This window comes from Cynocephalus volans, chromosome 15 (genome assembly GCF_027409185.1).
Source record: "Cynocephalus volans isolate mCynVol1 chromosome 15, mCynVol1.pri, whole genome shotgun sequence".
Taxonomy (NCBI): Eukaryota; Metazoa; Chordata; class Mammalia; order Dermoptera; family Cynocephalidae; genus Cynocephalus; species Cynocephalus volans.
The window spans coordinates 53537616-53556573 of record NC_084474.1 but is presented as its reverse complement, the minus strand read 5'-3'; the positions used below and the strand labels follow the sequence as shown (position 1 = coordinate 53556573).

The window sequence follows — 18958 nt, the reverse complement described above, 5'->3', positions numbered from 1 at the left end:
AAGTGTCACCTCCCAAAAGGGCATGCAGACCCATGCCAGGGATTGACGACTCTTGACGGCGGTTGCTGGATCCAGGTCAAGACACGCGCCTCTAAAATGTTCATTTAGGCGGCGTTATCTCCACTCCCCTCCTGAAAGCCTCCCCTTGGGGCTCCTGGCTACAGCCACCCCGCCCGGACCCTGCCGGCGGGTTCTCCGCGGGGTCTGCAGCGCCCCGCGAGGGTCCGGGCGGGGGGTGCGGCGCGGCAGGAGGGGGCGGCCCCGGCTCTCGGCCCGCCCCAGGTGGGGGCTCCGGCCTATTACGGGCTGGAAACTCCGGGTGTTGAGGGGGGCGGGAGGGAAGGAGGGAGGAAGAGGCGCGCGAGTGGAAGGCGCATTGACGCAGCCGGCGGCAGCCCCGGAGCGCGGTGCGGCCAGACGCTGACCACGTCCCGGCTCCCCGGTCCCCTCCTCCGCCTCCGCCCCCGCCTCCTGCGCCGGGCCCCGCAGCCGCAGCGCCATGCGCCCCGGGGGCCCCGCCGCCTCCCCGCCGCGGATCCTCGGCCTCCTGCTGCTCCTACTGCTGCAGCTGCCCGCGCCGTCGAGCGCCTCCGAGACCCCGAAGGGGAAGCAAAAGGCGCTGCTCCGGCAGAGGGAGGTGGTGGACCTGGTGAGTCCGGGGGGCCGGGCCGGGACTGCTGCGCTGGTGGGGAGGACAGAGCCGAGAGCCGCGAGCCGCACGGGGAGGGCGTCAGTCCAGCTGTCGGAGGGTGTATGTCTGTGCTGCTGGCTATCGTGTGTCTTCCGTGCGCCTGGGTGTCCCGCTTTGTGTCTACGTGTAAGGGGGGACCTGGGATATGTGTGCAGTGGAGTCTTGGGACTCGGAGGGGAAACCAAAATGAGAGGGTCATCGTGGAGAGGCGATGCGACGTAGGTCGGGTGGGACGCCTGGAAGGTACGGGGAGTCGCCCAATAATTTCTGGCCTCAGGGGGACCCCTTAGGATGGGTGGAGGGGGTTAGGGTGACAATGGGAGTAGAATGAGGAGCTTGAGTAGTCAGAATATGGGCCTGGGAAAGACCCTGGACTCGCTGATCCCCAGGGACTGGGCCAGGGCCGTGCCAGGACGTGTCCTTTGCTGGGGCCGGTGGCCACGTCTGCCCGCGAGAGAGAATAACCACCCTCACAGAGCATCCGTCCAACTCTGTGTAACTTGAAGACTATGAGTCACGTTGGGTCATCTTCCTGGGGAGTATGGGTTGCAATTTACTTTGCTGGACGACCACAGCTGGGGCCAAGAATGGTTCAGAGGGTTTAAGTCCGGAAGGGGAAATGAAGGGGCCCGGCACGAACCCTCCAAGGACCCATTTTGTTCTGTCTAGAGCAGATGGGCAGTCAGTTCTTACAGGCACCCTGGGTCTTCAGACTGTGTCCACCAGGAACGAACATCGCAGTCAAGCCAAGGCAGAGAAGACAGTTTCCAGGAGAGCAAATAAATACCCCAAATGCTTTCTGAGGGGCTAATCTGTGGGAAGGTCTGTTTGTTTAAAATTCTTTCCCTCTAAAAGTAAACAAACCCAGTGGAGGGCAGAGAGGTTCCTTGCCCTGTTGCAAGAGCAGGCCTTTCACAGCCACCATAGTCCTCCGCACACCATAAACTTTAATCCTTACTCTAGTCTCATTTGCAGACAAATATGGTTTATAGGCATTGCAAGACGTAAGACAGGGGGCACTTTTTGATTTAAAAAAAAGTTTCAAATCTTGTTAAGCTTCCATTCTCAACAGCTAGTAAACCAAACTCCCTGGCAGCTAGCTGGATTCAAAAGCACTTGGGGGGGGGGGGGGGGAGAACTGTGTAGTTTTGCTCCACAAAAGCAGACTATGTGTTCGGGTTTAGAGTTCTGTTTTAAGTGTCTAAACTGTTAAAACTGTACCAAATGAATGTGATTCATGTGAAGTTTGCATTTTATGAATTTGTAGTTATGATATGTAAAAATAACCCTTTTCCCCATAAAGCTAACAATTTTTTCCCCTCCAAGGATTTACAGTACCCGCGGTTTCCCACAACTCTAGCCTGACTTGGAAAAGCTTATTGTGCCGCCAGACTCAGGTGCATCCTGTAGATTGGATTTGGTTTTGGGGACAGAAAAAGTTCACATCGTTATTAAGAAGGTTTCAACAGATTCTATAAAGCAACTTCTTTGTATAGGATCTTTCAAAGCATTCCTTTCAAGCTTCCACCAAGCTCTGCCCCCTGGTGGCCAGTGAAAGAAACGAGGTGCAGAAGAGCTTGAGCTTCCATTCACAATTTTGTTCATTCCACAGACACTTATTGAATCCCTATCTGGTACTAAGCATGATGTGTTGGGTTAGCATTTTAAAATAGAAGAAGACAGGTGTAATAACTGTGGAACCGAATCCAATAAATGTATGTGGTCTTTGAAATGCAGTTTTTAGATGAAAAGGTGAATAAAAATTCTGAACCATGGCACTATTGACATATTGGGCCAGATAATTCTTCGTTTGGGGAACTGTCCTGTGCATTGAAGCAAGTTCAGCAGCATCCTGGCCTCTCGCCTCCCAGGATATGACAACCAAAAATGTCTCCAGACGTTGCCAAGTGTCTCCCAGGGGACGAAATTGTCCCTAGTTGAGAACCACTGATATGTAGGAAAATAAAATAGCCTGTGTAGCATCTTGTCCAGAGGGGAATAATAGTGAAAAAAAAAATCAAATAAAAACAAAAGAAGTTTTATTGTTTCTCCTTCCCCACTTGAAATGTATGTCCATACATTGCATATTATCTGCTAGTGAAAGTGAATGAAGTTACTGAAATAAATATTAAATCTAAAATATACCACACTATTTTAAAACATTTTGTACTTTGGCATGTCTTCAAATACTTTTGCAATTTTTTAATACTTCTCTTACTATTTCTCTGATAGTAAATACATAATAGTGTCTTTTTTTTTTTTTTACAGGAAAATGGCAATGTCAAAGTCATAAAAAGTCTTTTGTCAAAACAAAGATCCAACTGGTGATGTGCGAAGCAAATTGATTGGCAAATATTAGTTACATATAGGATTCTTCCTAAACAGTATTATTATTGGATTTTACAATCTGATCATGTCCAATCTCAGATAATGAAGTTGAAAAATAAGCTTTGAAGTTGTTACAAGCAATCTTGTTTTTTGTTCTCACCAGACAGTATATTTATGCAGAATGATAGTATTGGACAATTTACACAAATAGGGGAAATGTTACAGTAAAAATTTAAGTGGGGTGTATTGGGGTTTGGAGGGTCTAATAAATGGTAACTCTATTCCCACCCGAACCAATTCAGGGGTTGACACAGGAACTGAACAGGTGGAGTTCAAAATATAACCTCTGCCACTGATCAGGCAGCATTGTTATGTGTGGCTTATGTGTGCTAGCCAACAGGTTTGCTAATGCTCTCTTCCCCCGGTCTAGACCCTGTCAGGTCCACCCAAGGGAGTGGACACACTTACCCAGAGTTGCTGCGTCCCACTGGTCTTGGGGAAATCATAACAACAGTAATGGCTGACCTATGCTGTGTTTACTGTGTTCCGGACATTATTCTAAGCACATTTTGTACATTATTCACTTAAATCTCATAACCCTACTCATTAAGAATCTTTATTATCCCCAAACAACTAAGGAGATAGGCACTGAAATGTTGAGTATTATGCCCTATCTCACATAGCTAATAAGGGGTGGAGTCAGGTTTAAAATCCAAAGAAACTGGCTCTATAATCTATGCATTTAAACTCTACAAGACATGCTCCCCCAAAACAAACAAGCAAACAGAGAATCCTAGCACTTATAGATGGTTTCATAGATTATTGCCCTCCTATCGAGGACCAATGTTCACCTGGAACTGAGTCACTCATGCTTTCTCCTTGGGTGGTGTGATGAGGTTGGAGGCCAGAGTGTTATCCTAGTGCCACTTCCCCCCATAAAAACAGGGAGCAGAAGCAGGGAATGTGTATCTCCAATTTAGAGATATCGCCAATACAAGATAATTATTGACCGTTAAGATTTTATTTTACATTTATGGCCCTAGGAATTTATCTTGGGGAAGTAATTCCAAAGAAGATAAAAGCTATATTAATAAATATATTCATTATAATAATGATAGAAAAATAGAAATTAAGTATCCAAAAATAGTGCAATATTTGCAAAAAATTGTAAAAGTATAATTATGAAATCCAAGCTCCTTTACAAGATAGAGGGTTAAAAAAAAAAAAAGCAGAATATCAAATTATATCCACCTTGGAACACAGCCATTTAAAATTATATGAGGGTAGTTCAAAAAGTTCATGGAAAGATTTGTATTTTAATTCTAATTTTCCACGAATTTTTTGAAGTACTCTCATGTATGCTTATATAATGAGCAGTAGAAAGGAGCAGGCAAATGAGAACATTTTGTCCTGTTTGATTTGCATGTGTGTGTGTGTGTATGAAGTTTGTGCAATAAAAAATATGTAAGAAATCACAATATTTTAGAAATAATTTTAAAATGAATTTTCTATAGTAACTCATTGAGAGAACATGACAAGTGGTAAAAAGGGATTCTTGACTCCAAGGGCTCAAAATAAATGCAATTCTAATCATATTCAGTCTTCAACTCTTAACTGTTGAGTTACTTTTCCCTTTCCTTTCTCACTGTAGTATAATGGAATGTGCTTACAAGGGCCAGCAGGAGTGCCTGGTCGAGATGGGAGCCCTGGGGCCAATGGCATTCCTGGTACCCCTGGAATCCCAGGTCGAGATGGATTCAAAGGAGAAAAAGGGGAATGCTTGAGGGAAAGCTTTGAGGAGTCCTGGACACCCAACTACAAGCAGTGTTCATGGAGTTCACTGAATTATGGCATAGATCTTGGAAAAATCGCGGCAAGTAAAATCTGAATTATTTTAAAGTTGAAGCAAAATTTAAGGGTTTCTATATTTGAATGTTAATTTTCAGGTAAGATTTTATCTTTATTTATTTATTTTTCAACCAAAACACTTTAAAAAAGTGATAAGGAGTAGGTAGCATGTGCTCTCAACTTAAAATTAATGAAAAAAATTGGTAACATTTGAGTTAATTTCATAAAGATATTGCTAAGATAAATCATCTTGTTGTTTTAACCATAATATCTAAAATAACTTACTCTTTTTTTTTTAATGCAAACAAAAAAGAAGAGCATAGGTGTCCATGTTGGACAGTAAGCAACTTTCCAATTTTGCCCTAAAGTGGATTTAAATTTAAGAAATTCTGTCTAAGAAATTCTGGCCTGGCTTCACGCATAAAGGCGGGAAGAAATTTCCAGGAAATTGCTAAGACTGGAATTATCTGGAAGCAGAAAGGCCACTGGTATTTTTCCTTATTCCAGGTAGCAGACAGACCCAGCTTAAAATTGTTAAGCCTAAGAGAAGTGAAATGGACCAGATGGGATGTACTAAAGTGATCATTTTAAGTTATTCTAAAATATTTAGAATAACTATTTGAATAGTTCTAATAGGAGGGGAGATTTATTCAAAATAGCTTATCTGTTTATTTTGATTAACGATTCAGTCTTTATGATTAGCGTTTGCTTCAAAAGTAATTGGCAAGTCCAGTAGGATGGAATGGAGTTGAAGAAGTCAGTGCTATTTATGAGCCTCTGTCCTCTCGTTGGCCAACTCTGTACATGGTTACATATCCACAACATATTACTTCATGATTTTAACTACCAATACCATCAGGCAAATAGACGAGGTTTTATTTTCATAAAATTCTAAGATTTTAAGATGCAGTCTGTGCATTATCCCTGTTCCTCAGCTCAGCTCTTTCTGCTTTATTATCTATAAAAGAGTTTGAGACTGTCTTGATTTGATTTTTGTGTGATAGAATTTCCACATAGCTTTCATAGTTTTGGTGACTGTGCAGTTTTCTATGTTCATATATGATTTCTTAGAAAGCATTTTGTTAAAATGTTGCCTACTTTTTTAAACATCTGACATTAATAGACTGGTTGCTTACTAATAGCTGTTCATCAAAAGTTGCTGAGTTCTTTCTAAAAGCTATCCTTATGGATTCTTAATTATTAATATGTTTTAAAGTGCCTTTTAGCAGTGGTCAGGATGAGTAGTATGGGAGCCTTCTGCAAATGAAAGATAATAGGACCATGAGCCAACAGACAAATTTTGCAAAGACGAATTAGAAAAAAAAAAAAGTGGGCCTTATCATTGTGTCATATAGGTAAAGACTAAAAACCCCACCCATGCTTCACCCCCTCATACTAGCTATTGCTCAAAAAGAAACAGGTCAAGAGTGAATATGTATGGACACCACTAGTCTAGAATGTAAATTCCAGGAGGGCAGGGAATCTGTTTTGTTAACTGCCATATCTGTACTATAGTTGGAGCTCAGTGAATATTTTTTGAATGGCAAAAAAAAAAAAAAAAAAAAAAAAAGGAACTATATAGATTAGTTTGGTCAAAAGTACTGAAGACTAGCTGTTTTTGATAAAACTGAAAGATACCCTAAATGCGGCAAATAATACTAAAAAAATCATAGTTTGATTTTCTTAGCATTCCTATATCAAATACTCTTCCCTATTGTGCAGAGAGAATCTCTCACCCTCTGTAAAAGTTAAGCTTTTTAAATACAGTTTGGGGAAAAGGATAGATAGTTAAGTAAAATTCACAATACATTTTCAAAGCCTTTTTTTAATTAAAATGGAAAATGTTAATTAAACCCTATTTCTGTGCTGTGACAGGAGTGTACATTTACAAAGATGCGTTCAAACAGTGCTCTAAGAGTTTTGTTTAGTGGTTCGCTTCGGCTAAAATGCAGAAACGCATGCTGTCAGCGTTGGTATTTCACATTCAATGGAGCTGAATGTTCAGGACCTCTTCCCATAGAAGCCATAATTTATCTGGACCAAGGAAGCCCTGAACTGAATTCAACAATTAATATTCATCGCACTTCCTCTGGTATGTAAAATAGTGACATTGCAGAATGTGCTTCAGATCTAACTAAGATTAGTTTTGAGTCCTGCTATCATGTTGGGTCATTAGCTTGCTATAAAGGGACTGAAAAGTAAGTCTTCAGTGCATAATTCTCCACCGTGGGCTGCATTTCCCAATTACCTGTGGATCTTTCAAAAAATATATGGATGTCTGGGTCCCATCCCTGACCAACTGACTCAGATCTCTAGGGGTAAGACCCCAGCATCTGTATTTTTAAAAGATCCCTCAGTGATTCTGATGTGCCCCAGAGTTGAAAATCAGTGAATCAGATGAAATGGCAAAACAGCCATTGATGCCATAGAGCAGTGGTCCTCATCTGGGCTACACACTGGGCTCATCTGGGAACTTTTAAAAATATCTATGCCTGAGCACCACCCCTTCAGGAAGTCTGATTTAATGAGTCTGGGTACAGACTATGCAGTGGGAATTTCAGAATATCTCCTGGTTATTCTAATGTTCAGCCAAAGTTGAGAACCACTAGCTTAGGTTGATAAAGACACTGTCTGACTTCTCTTGCCTTGTCCTTTAAAAGGGTAGATAGATACTATCTGCTGGATTTATAAAAGGGAATGTTTCTATGTTGTTTCTGCAGTGTCTGTTTCTATCTAGTATGAGAGAAAAGACATTCAGTTAAATCGGTAGTCATTTAAGCTGTTTGGAAAAAATATATATTTGTTTGTTTGTTCTATTTTAAGGTTCATTAAAGAAAGTTTAGAAAATACCAAAATGTAGAAGGGCAAAAAAAAAAAAAAAAAAAAAAGCCACCTATTAATCTCCTCACCCAGAGGCAGAGGCACCGCTGTCAATACCTGGCTGCTGAACATTTTGGTTTCTTGAGTTGCTTGCGGGGGGGTGGCGGGGTGGCGGGGGCAGGTGGCACACTTTGACAGCACATGCCCGGAGAATCAGAAAATGTACATATTGCTAGTTTCATTTCCCTGATTTCTTATTTATTTATTACTACTAGCGTATTTATCATTGTAAATGGTACTCTTTCCCCTTGCCTTCCACCTGACCTTTCACTCCCCAACCCCTCTCCCTCCCTCCCTCTCATCTCTAGTGTCCTTAGGTTTGTTCTCTCCTCCTGAAAGTTCAACATACTATTGTGGTGTTTTCTTTCTTTTCTCTCTCCCCACCCCACTCCTTCTTTCTTTCTTAGCACCCTGTTATGGGTGAGAATATGCAGTAGTTCTCTTTCTGTGTCTGGCTTATTTCACTTAAGATAATTTTCTCCAGATTCATCCATGTTGCTGCAAATGGCAGAATTTCATTCATTCTTTTTTATGGCTGAGTAGTATTCCATTGTGTATATATACCACATTTTCCTTATCCAGTCATCTGTCAATGGACATTTAGGTTGGTTACATACTTTGACTATTGTATATAGAGCTGTGATGAACGTGGGAGTGCAGGTATTCTTTCAACATAATGATTTCCATTCCTTTGGGTATATACCCAGTAGTAGAATTGCTGGGTCATATGGTAGTCCTGTCTATAATTGTTGGAGAAACCTCCATACTATTTTCCATAATGGCTGTGCTAATTTACAGTCCCACCAACAGTACAGAAGAGTTCCCCTTTCTTCACATCCTTGCCAACATATGTTATTCTCAGTCTTTTTAATAATGGCCAATCTAATTGGGGTAAGATGAAATCTCAATGTGGCTTTGATTTGCATTGCCCTGTGAGCAGTGATGCTGAGCATATTTTCATCTACCTGTTGGCTATTTATTTGTCTTCCTTTGAAAAATGTCTATTCATCTCCTTTGCCCATTTTTTGATTGGATTATTTTTTTATTGTAGAGTTGTTTGAGTACCTTATATATTCTGGATGTTAATCTCTTGTTAGATGTAGAATTTGCAAATATTTTCTCCCATTCTGTGGGTTGTCTTTCTGCTCTGTTGATTCCTTTGCTGTTCAGAAGTTTTTTCGTTTGATATAATCTCATTTGCTTATTTTTTCTTTTGTTGCTTGTGCTTTTGTGGTCTTATTCAGAAAGTTTTTGCCCAGTCCTACTTCTTGGAGTATTTCTCCTATGTTTTCTCTTAGTAATTTTATGGTTTCAGATCTTATATGTAAGCCCTTAATCCATTTTGAGTTGATTTTGGTATATGGTGAGAGGTACATGTACAGTTTCATTCTTCTGCATATGGATTTCCAATTTTCCCAGCACCATTTGTCAAAGAGGTAGTCTTTTCCCTAATGTATGTTCTTGTTGCCTTTGTCAAAGATAAGTTGACTGTAAGTATGTGGGTAGATTCCTGGGTTTTCTATTCTTTTCCATTGATCTGAATGTCTGTTTGTATGCCAGTACCATGTTGTTTTGGTTACAATAGCTTTGTAATATAATTTGAAGTTGGGAAATGCTATGACTCCTGCTTTATTATTTTTGCTCAGGATTGCTTTGGCTATTTGGGGTCTTTTGTTGTTCCATATGAATGTTAGGATTTTTTCATTTCTATTTTGATTTCTGTGAAGAATGTCATTGGTATTTTGATGAGGATTGCATTGAGTCTGTAGATTGCTTTGGGTAGAATGGACATTTTCACAATGTTAATTCTTCCAGTCCAAGAGCATGGTATGTCTTTCCACCTTTTTGTGTTCTCTTTAATTTCTTTCAGTAGTGTTTTGTCGTTCCTACTCTAGAGCTCTTTCACCTCCTTAGTTAAATTGATTCCTTGGCATTTTATTTTTTTGGTGACTATTGTAAATGGTCTTGCTTTCTTGATTTCTTTTTCAGCTACTTTGTTATTGAAGTGTAAAAATGCTACTGATTTTTAGATTTTGATTTTGTATCCTTGAACGTTGCTGAAATTGTTGATCACCTCTAAGAATTTTTTGGTAAAGTCTTTAGATTTTTCTACATATACGATCATGTCATCTGCAAACAGGGACAGTTTGACTTTGTCCTTTCCCATCTGGATGCCCTTTATTTCTTTCTCTTGCCTGATTGCTCTGGCTTGTATTTCCAGTACTGTGATAAATAAGCATGGTGAGAGTGTTCATCCTTGTCTTGTTCTGTTCTTCAGGATGGTATTGGTGATTGGTTTATCATATAGGGCTTTTATTGTGTTAACATAATTTCCTTCTACACCTAATTTGCTGAGAGTCTTTATCATGAAGGGATGTTGAATTTTGTCAAATGCTTTTTCTGCATCTATTGAGATAATCATATGGTTTTTGTCCTTGATTTTGTTGAAGTTGTGTATCACATTTATTGACTTGTGTATGCTGAACCATCCTTGCATCCCTGGGATGAATCCCTCTTGATCAGGGTGTATGATTTCTTTTATGTGTTGCTGTAATCTGATTGCTAATATTTTGTTGAGGATTTTTGCATCTATGTTCATCCAGGATACTGGCCTGTAATTTTTTGTTGTTGTTGTATCTTTGTCTGGTTTTGGTATCAGGGTGATGCTGGCCTCATAGAATGAGTTTGGGAGAATGGCTTCTGTTTCAATTTTTTAGAGTAGTTTGAAGAGAATTGGTATTACTTCCTCTTTGAAGGTTTGATAGAATTCAGCTGTAAAGTGATCTGGTCCTGGGCTTTTCTTTGTTGGAAGATTGCTGATTACTGCTTCAATCTCATTGCTTGTTATTGGTCTGTTCAGGTTTTCTATTTCTTCTTTGTTCAGTTGTGGTAGTTAGTATGTGTCCAGAAATTTATCCATTTCTTCCACGTTTTCATATTTGTTGGCGTAGTTGTTTATAATAATCTCTCATGATTCTTCATATTTCTGTGGTATCAGTTGTAATGTCTCCCTTTACAATTATGATTTTTGTTATTTGGGTCTTCTCTCTCTCTCTCTCTCTTTTTTTTTTTTGTTAGCCTCGCTAATGGTTTGTCTATTTTATTTATGTTCTCAAGAAAACACAATTTTTTGTTTCATTGATCTTTTGTATTGTTTTTTGGGTCTCTATTTCATTTAGTTCTACTCTGATCTTAATTATTTCTTTCTGTTGACTGCTTTTAGAAGTGGATTGTTGTTTTTCTAGTTCTTTGAGGTGTAGGATTAGGGCATTTATTTGAAGCTTTTCTGTTCTTTTCATGTAAGCATTTATTGCAATAAACTTCTCTCTTAGTACCGCTTTTGCAGTATCCCACAGGTTTTGGTATAATGTATCTTTATTTTTGTTAGTTTCAAGTAATTTTTTGATTTCCTGTTTAATTTCTTCTTGGACTCAAAGGTCATTCAGGAGCCTGTTGTTTAGTTTCCACACATTTGTATAGTTTCCAGAGTTTCACTTGTTATTGATTTCTAGTTTTAATCCATTGTGGTGTGAAAAGATACTTGGAGTGATTTCAATTTTTTAAAATTTGCTGAGACTTGATTTCTTTCTTTATTTAATTTTTATTGAATCAAAATTGATTATACATATTTTTGGGATTCAATGTTGACATATGTTGATCAAATCAATATCACTAGCATATATATTGTTAGAAATTGTAATTATTCTTTATGCCCCTTGTCCAATCCCTCCTCATCTCCTTTTCCCTCCCCCCTCTAATTACCCTAGATTTCTTCTCTCCCTCTGAAAGCATAATGGTTCCTCTGTTGATTTGCTGCCCAAATGATCTGTCTAATGCTGAGAGGCACGATCAGGCCCCCCAATGCAATCATAGAGCAGATGCCTCTTCTGTCACTATGAAATGGGCTCTGTGGGGAGAGACATCCTCCTCCTTTCTTTATCTCTGCTGGTGACTCTTCTTGTGTCAATGCTAAGAGGTGTGTTCAGGTCCCCCAGTATTATCATAGAGCAGATGCTTCTTCTGTCTCTCTGGAATGGGCTTTCTGGAGAGAGACATTCTCTTCTTTTCTTTGGTCTCTGCTGGTTACTCTCCTTGTGTCAATGAACTCCAGTGGCTGGTGGACCATCTGCATGGTGGTTGTGGTGTCTAGCTGCCTTCACAGCAGCCATGGATATCATGGTGGCTGTGGTGGGCCACCCACATGGAGGAGATGATTTTGGCATGCTCTTGGTGCTGGCAGTGTGCCTGGTTGTGGAGAGTGTCCGATTCCCAGCTTCATACCCTGAGTCCCCAGGCAGGCCCTGAGGCATTAGTGAGGTGTGCCTGGTTGCGAGAGGGGAGACTGGTCCCCTTCCTCATGCCTGGCTCCCAGGCAGGCCCTGAGGCACTGGTGAGGTGTGCCTAGTTGCAGGAGGGGGGGTCAGGTCTCCTTTTCCATGCCCCAGATCCCTGGGTGGGCCCTGAGGTGCTGGTGCAGTGTGCTTGGTTGCGGGAGGGGGTTCTGGTCCCCTCTCCGTACCTTGGGTCCCCAGGTGGGCCCCGAGGTGCTAGCGAGGTGTGTCTGGTTGCCGGAGGGGAGTCCAGTCCCCTTCTCCATGCCCTGGGTTCCTAGACAGGCCCTCATGCACTGGCACAGTGAGCCTGGTTGTGGGAAGGGGGAGTCCGGTCCCTAGCTCCATGTCCTGGGACCCTGGGAAGGCCCCAAGGCACTGGCGAGGTGTGCCTAGTTGCAGGAGGGGAGTACAGTCCCCTTCTCCATGCCCCTGGTCCCTGGGCAGGCCCTGAGGCACTGGCACAGTGAGCCTGGTTGTGGGAAGGGGGGGTCCAGTCCCTGGCTCCATATCCCGGGTGGGTGGGCCCTGAGGTGCTGGTGTGGTGTTCCTGGTTGCAGGAGGGGTGTCTAGTCCCATTCTCCATGCCCCAGGTCCCCAGACGGGCCCCAAGGCGCTGGCAAGGTGTGCCTGGTTGCAGGAGGGGGGTCTGGTCCCCTTCTCTATGCCCCAGGTAGGTCCCTGGGAAGGCTCTGAGGCACTGGCACGGTAAGCCTAGTTGTGGGAAGGGGGATCTGGTCCCTGCCTCCATACCCTAGGTCTCTGGGCAGGCCCCAAGGCACTGGCAAGATGTGCCTGGTTGCAGAAGGGGGGTCCTGTCCCCTTCTCCAAGCCCTGGGTCCCTGAGCAGGCCCCGAGGTGCTGGCACAGTGTGCCTGGTTGTGGGAGGGGGATCCGGTCCCTTTCTCCATGCCCCAGGCCGGCCCTGGGGTGCTGGCACAGTGTGCCTGGTTGTGGGAGGGTGGTCTGGTCCCCTTCTCCATGTCTCAGGCCCCTGGGTGTGGCCCTGAGTTGCTGTCACGGTATGCCTGTGTCTGGGAAGGGGGGGTCCAGTCCCCAGCTTCTAGCTCTGGGTCCCCGGGTGGGACCCGAGGCATTGGTGGTGTGCCTGGATGTGGGAGTGGGGTCTGGTCCTGGCTCTAATCCTCAGGTTCCTGGGCAGGGCCCCAAGGTGCTGGTCATGTGAGTGGTTGTGGGCAGGGGTCCTGCCCCTGGCTCCATACCTCATGTCCTGTGGTGGGCCCCAAGGCATTGCTGGAGTGCCTAGGCTGGAATCAACTTTTTGTCCTATGCTTACTTCTAACATGGAGGAACTTCCTGTGGGAACCAGTACTTGAGCTGTGTGGTTTAATAAATTGCTGCTTTGCTACTGTTTCCCTAGGGAAGGCTTTTTGTTCAACTCAGGGTTTAATGGTTGACCTTATAGGTACTTCTGGCTCTCCAGGTACTCATTGCACCCAGGTTGCATAGAAGCTCTGATCTGGGCCTGAGTTTTTTCATCAAATTGCACCCTATGCAATTCTGCATTTCCAACGAGTCTCCTCTGAGTGGTCCTGTGCTGATTGGGGGGCGGATCAGCTGTCCTTGCTGTGTCCCAGTTTTCTCCCAGTAAGTCTGTCTCCCCCACTTCCCATGGGACGGGCCCAAACACTTCCCATGGGACGGGCCCTGCGCTGGTCCCTTGCAGTAACTCACTGGCTTCTGAATGGCTCCCCTTTCTCAGCTGTTCTGGCTCCTTGCTCCTGCATGGGTCCACGGGAACCCTGTTAGTGGTCTTGCTGTCCAGGGGCCACCAAAGTCCTCTTCTCTCCATCCACCTCCAAGTAACTTCATCTAAAGGGCACGGCTGTGGCTTTTGCCAGCTCCTGCTCCACGCACTCCAGCATTAAAGTGTCCGCAGCCCGAAACGCTGAGAGCAGTTTTTTCTTTCTCTCATTGTGGTTTCTCCTGCCTTCATGAGTTCCGTAGGTCTCTCCTCCTCTTCCTCTGAGCTCTAGCAGCCCCAGCTTGGCTGATGTTACATTCTTATAGTTGTAAATTCGTTGATTTGTGGGAGAGAGTGACACTGGGGACCATCTATTCCACCATCTTGACCGGAAGCTGAGACTTGATTTGTAACCTAACATGTGGTCTGTCCTGGAGAATGTTCCATGTGCTGATGAGAAGAATGTATATCCTGTAATTGTTGGATGAAATGTTCTATAGATATCTGCCAGGTCCAGTTGGTCTAAGTGTAGTTTAAATCATGTGTTTCTTTGTTGATTTGATGCCTGGAAGATCTGTCCAATGCTGAGAGAGGGGTGTTCAGGTCACCCACTATTCTCGTATTAGTGTCAATCTCTTTTTTAGGTCTAAGAGTGTTTGCTTTACATATCTGGGTGCTCCAGTGTTGGGTGCATACATGTTTATGATTGTTATGTCTTCTAACTGGATAGATCCCTTTATCATTAAATAATGGCCTTCTTTTTCTCTTATAATGGTTTTTGGTTTAAAGTCTATTTTATCTGATATAAGAATAGCTACTCCTGCTCATTTTTGGTTTCCATTTGCATGGTTTATCTTTTTCCATCCCTTCACTCAGTCTGTGTGAGTCTTTACAGATGAGGTGAGTCTCTTGAAGATGGCAAATAGTTGGGTCTAGCTTTTTAATCCAATCAATTAATCTGTGTTTTTTGAATGGGGAGTTTAATCCATTTACATTTAGGACTGTTACTCACAGGTATTGCTTTGCTCCTGTCACTTTATTGCTTTTGTTTAGATGTTCTAAATTTCTTTTGTTCCATTCTTCCCTTTTTATTTTTCATCTTCAGTGTTGGTTGGATTTTTGAGGTGGCATGATTTAGCTTCTTTCTCTTTCTCTTTTGCATTTTTGTTTTATGGTGGGTTTTGCTTTTTCTTGTGTATCCATAATAGTGATTATTGTTTTCACATTCGAGATGCAGTACTCCTTTGAGAATTTCTTGCAGGGCTGGTTGTGTGGTGGTTAACTCCCACTATTTTTGTTTGTCTGGAAAATACACTATTTCTCCCTCATTTTTGAAGGCTAACATTGCCGGGTATAGTGTTCTTGGCTGGCAATTTTTTTCTTTTAATATTTTGAATATGCCAACCCATTTTTTTCTTGCCTTTAAGGTTTCAGTTGAGAAGTCTGCTGTTAGTCTGATGGGGGCTCCCTTATAGATAACTTGATGCTTTTTTCTTGCTGCTTTTAGAATTCTCTCTTTGTCTTTGAACTTAGCCAGTTTGACTATAATGTGTCTTGGAGAGGATCTTTTATGTATTGAATCTATTTGGGGATCTTTGGGCTTCCTGTATCTGAAGGTCTATGTCTCTCCCTATACCTGGGAAGTTTTCTGTTATTATTTTCTTGAATAGGTTTCCAATGCCTTTTCCTTTCTCCTACCCTTCTGGAATCCCCATGATTAGAATGTTTTTGCACTTGAGGTTGTCTGCTAGCTCCTTTAGACTTTTTTCATTTTTTAAAGTTCCTTTTTCCTTTTTTCTTTTTTGTCTTCCTGGGTTATTTCAAAAAGACTGTCTTCAAGATCTGAAATTCTTTCTTCTGCCTGCTCTAGCCTGCTGCTCAAGCTCTATTCTCTGTTGTGGTCTTTATTTCATTGAGTGAATCCTTCAGTTTTAGAAGTTCTGCTACATTATTTTTTAAGGTATTAATTTCTTTGTATCCTTCATATCCTAGATATTTTTTCTTGTTTCATTGTGTTCTCTAATTGAGTCTTGTCTTTTCTCTGAGTTTTCTTAAGATCATTGCTAGGAATTCCTTTTCAGATATTTCAAGGTTTTCCTGCTTGATGGTGTCTGGAGTTGAGAATTACTATTTTCCTTTTGTGGTGTCATATTTTCTTGTTTATCTGTAGTTCTAGTTTTTTTTCATTGATGTTTGGTCATCTGGTAGGAGAAGACTTCCTCCTCTATTTGTAGACTCTACTGGTGACTCTTCTGGTATCAGTGCAGTCGAGTGTGTGGAGGACTGCCCGTAGGGTGGCCATGGCTGCTACCATGGTGATGAGTCGTCCTTGTGGTGGCAGTAGGTATGGCAGTGGCTGTGGTAGACCACCTTGGCTCCTGCTTGGGCCATGGGTAGGCCTTTCCAGGGCTTATGTCTGGGCCCATGGTGGCATGCAGAATGGCACTCACTTCAGCTCCTGGTTGCCCAATGAGCAGGCCTCTCTGGGGCTTGGGTGTGGGCCCAGGGCAGTGGCGCATGGGACAGTGCTCACCTCAGCCCCTGGTTGCACGGTGGACTGGCCTCTCCAGGGCTAGAGTGTGGGTTGGGGCAGTGGCACACAGAGTGGTGCTCACCTTGGCTCCTCGTTGCGTGGTCCATTTCCCTAATTTTTCGAAGATATTTCTCACTAATCTTGAACTAAAAAATGGCTGAGGGAAGAGAAAAGATTCCCACCCCACCTCCCTCTGCCATTGCTAACTAGAAGAAATCTTATTTCAGAATTTTTTTGGGATCCACATCAGGTACTGAACCCCAAAACTAATTTAGCACATTTATTCCTAAGAAATCTAGGGCATCCCTTCCACATTTTTCCTCAACTCTCTACAGTATGCTCAAATTATAAAGAAGATATTTTAAGCCCCTCTCTTTGCATATTAAGAAGGCCCAGGGAAATATAGCATCTCACCCACAATAGTAGAACGTTCAGGAGAGCAGAAACCAGAACCTGCTGTCTTGGCTCCCCACCTCTCTTTTTGATAAGATTAAAAAGCCTTTTCCCTAAGTCCTTAGATATATATGCTGGAAAGGAAGGAGGGCTTCCCATCTGAGGAGCAGCTTCAAAAATAAGGAAAATCTAGGTATAAAACATAAAATTTGATTAGGAAGTGACATATTTACACAGCAGTTGATGCAAGCAACTTATTTTCTATGATATTATCTTTAAGGTCCATGTTAGGCCCAGGAACTATGACCTATTCTTGCATGTATTTTACAATTTATTTAACATAGCATTTCCCAGTCATGGTGTGGAAACTTGTTTGGTGTGATCTCTTAGGTGGAGCGTCACAAGTAATTTGTTATTAATAACAGTTTTTTTATTAATGTGAACTAAAGGTCACCTCTATAATAAAATCACTTCCCTTGCACAGATACCTTTCTTGAGAGAAAGGAAAGGGGTTCACTTATAGTTAACACATTAGAGGATGACTTAAAGCCTTGGCACTACACCCATGGGAGGTTTACAGACCTTTGAATGTCATCTGTTACTTGGGTCTATAAAGAAAATATGTTGAGAACTGCCAATCCAATATATTTAAGGTGCTTAATAAGTTGCAATACTATATTATCACAGCAAAAATTTTAAGTTCATTCATTCAACAAACATTATTCATTTGTTAAAGACCATGAAGTGACTGTTTGACTCTCCTGCGTGAGGCTGATGCTAGACTTAAGCTTGTCTGATGTCCTGAGCCTGTAGGTTGGAATGAACAAATTTCTATGCCATGGATTTCAACTCTTTGTGAAAACACAAGTATTTCTGGGCATTTTCACCTGGCATAATATTGAGAATACCAGATTAAATGGGATTGTGAACCCACTGCCTAGTTCTGGATTCTGAGGGACTTGTCCTAGATTTACTGATGCAATAGCTAATGGAAGCAGATTGCTTCAGGCCTTTATCTCTGGGGCTCAGCTGGAATGCACTAACCTCAACCAAATAGGAAACCTAATCAGTCACATGAGGTCATCCACCACACTACTAATATGTCAGGATTAATTTTCTTAAAGAATCTGCCAACCTACAATTACTTTTCACCCTTTACATATATATCAAAGGTACCATGTCTTTTTGCTTGTTAACATGACCACTGGGGGAAATTTTTTTTTTTTTCATGTAGAAGGCCCTTGGTTAGATGAAATGCAAATTGTATGTTAGTATGTGAAAGTCCAGAGGACATGTCAAAAAAAATGCCTAATAATAAACCATAAGAACACAGAGGAAAAGGGGTCAGAGGACTGTTCTTTTACTATGAGGAAATTCTGTATAAAATGGGATTCTCAGGTTGAAGGACTAGTTTAATGATTATGCTAGAATTATTTTTAATATTATAAAAGTCCTTTTTTCCACTTGAACAGCATCAAGTGTACAGATAAGAGTTGGAAAGTGTTTTCTTAAAAAAAGACTTGCATGTCAAATCAAAGTCTTGGCTTTAAAGAGTGCAGGCTTCCTTTTAGTCAAATAAATTGCTTTTTTGTTTTAGGCTATCTCTGTAACTAAATAAATTCTGGTTTTATGGTTGAAATCTATAAGAAAACTGCCTGTTCAACTTATATCATAGAATGATTATGTATACATCTTATAAAAATATTTACGTACCAACTAATGAAAAGAGAACTTTGTTATGAAACTCTTACAAGTATTAGAATTAATTAGCTTTACATTAAAGAGGATTATAATCTTGCTTTCCAGAGTAATAAGATTTAGCTAAAGGGTTGTGCTTTTTGTTCTAAAGAAAGATGTAACTTCCATTTTTGTTTTGCAGTGGAAGGACTTTGTGAAGGAATTGGTGCTGGATTAGTGGATGTTGCTATCTGGGTTGGTACTTGTTCGGATTACCCAAAAGGAGATGCTTCTACTGGATGGAATTCAGTGTCTCGCATCATTATTGAAGAACTGCCAAAATAAATCCTTTAATTTTCATTCCCTACCTCTTTTTTTATTATACCTTTGAATCATTCATTTAAATGAGCTTTTAAAAATAATTTTTATGTATACATCTGAATGAAAAACTAAGCTAAACATGTTTACAGACCAAAGTGTGATTTCACACTGCTTTCAAATCTAGTATTATTCATTTTACTTCAGTCAAAAATGTTTTGATGTTTTAGTTTATCAGAATACTTTCTTCATAT

The 18958-nt window shown here is 41.6% G+C and overlaps 1 protein-coding gene across 1 annotated transcript; it reads left to right on the top strand.

Annotated features, from left to right (window-relative positions):
- The first annotated feature begins 499 nt into the window (after positions 1 to 499).
- On the top strand, positions 500 to 18731 carry CTHRC1 (collagen triple helix repeat containing 1). The gene is made up of 4 exons (XM_063080100.1): positions 500 to 649; positions 4671 to 4892; positions 6743 to 6959; positions 18589 to 18731. The coding sequence occupies exons 1-4, from the start codon at positions 500 to 502 to the stop codon at positions 18729 to 18731; spliced, it is 732 nt and encodes a 243-aa protein (XP_062936170.1).
- The last annotated feature ends 227 nt before the right edge of the window (positions 18732 to 18958 follow it).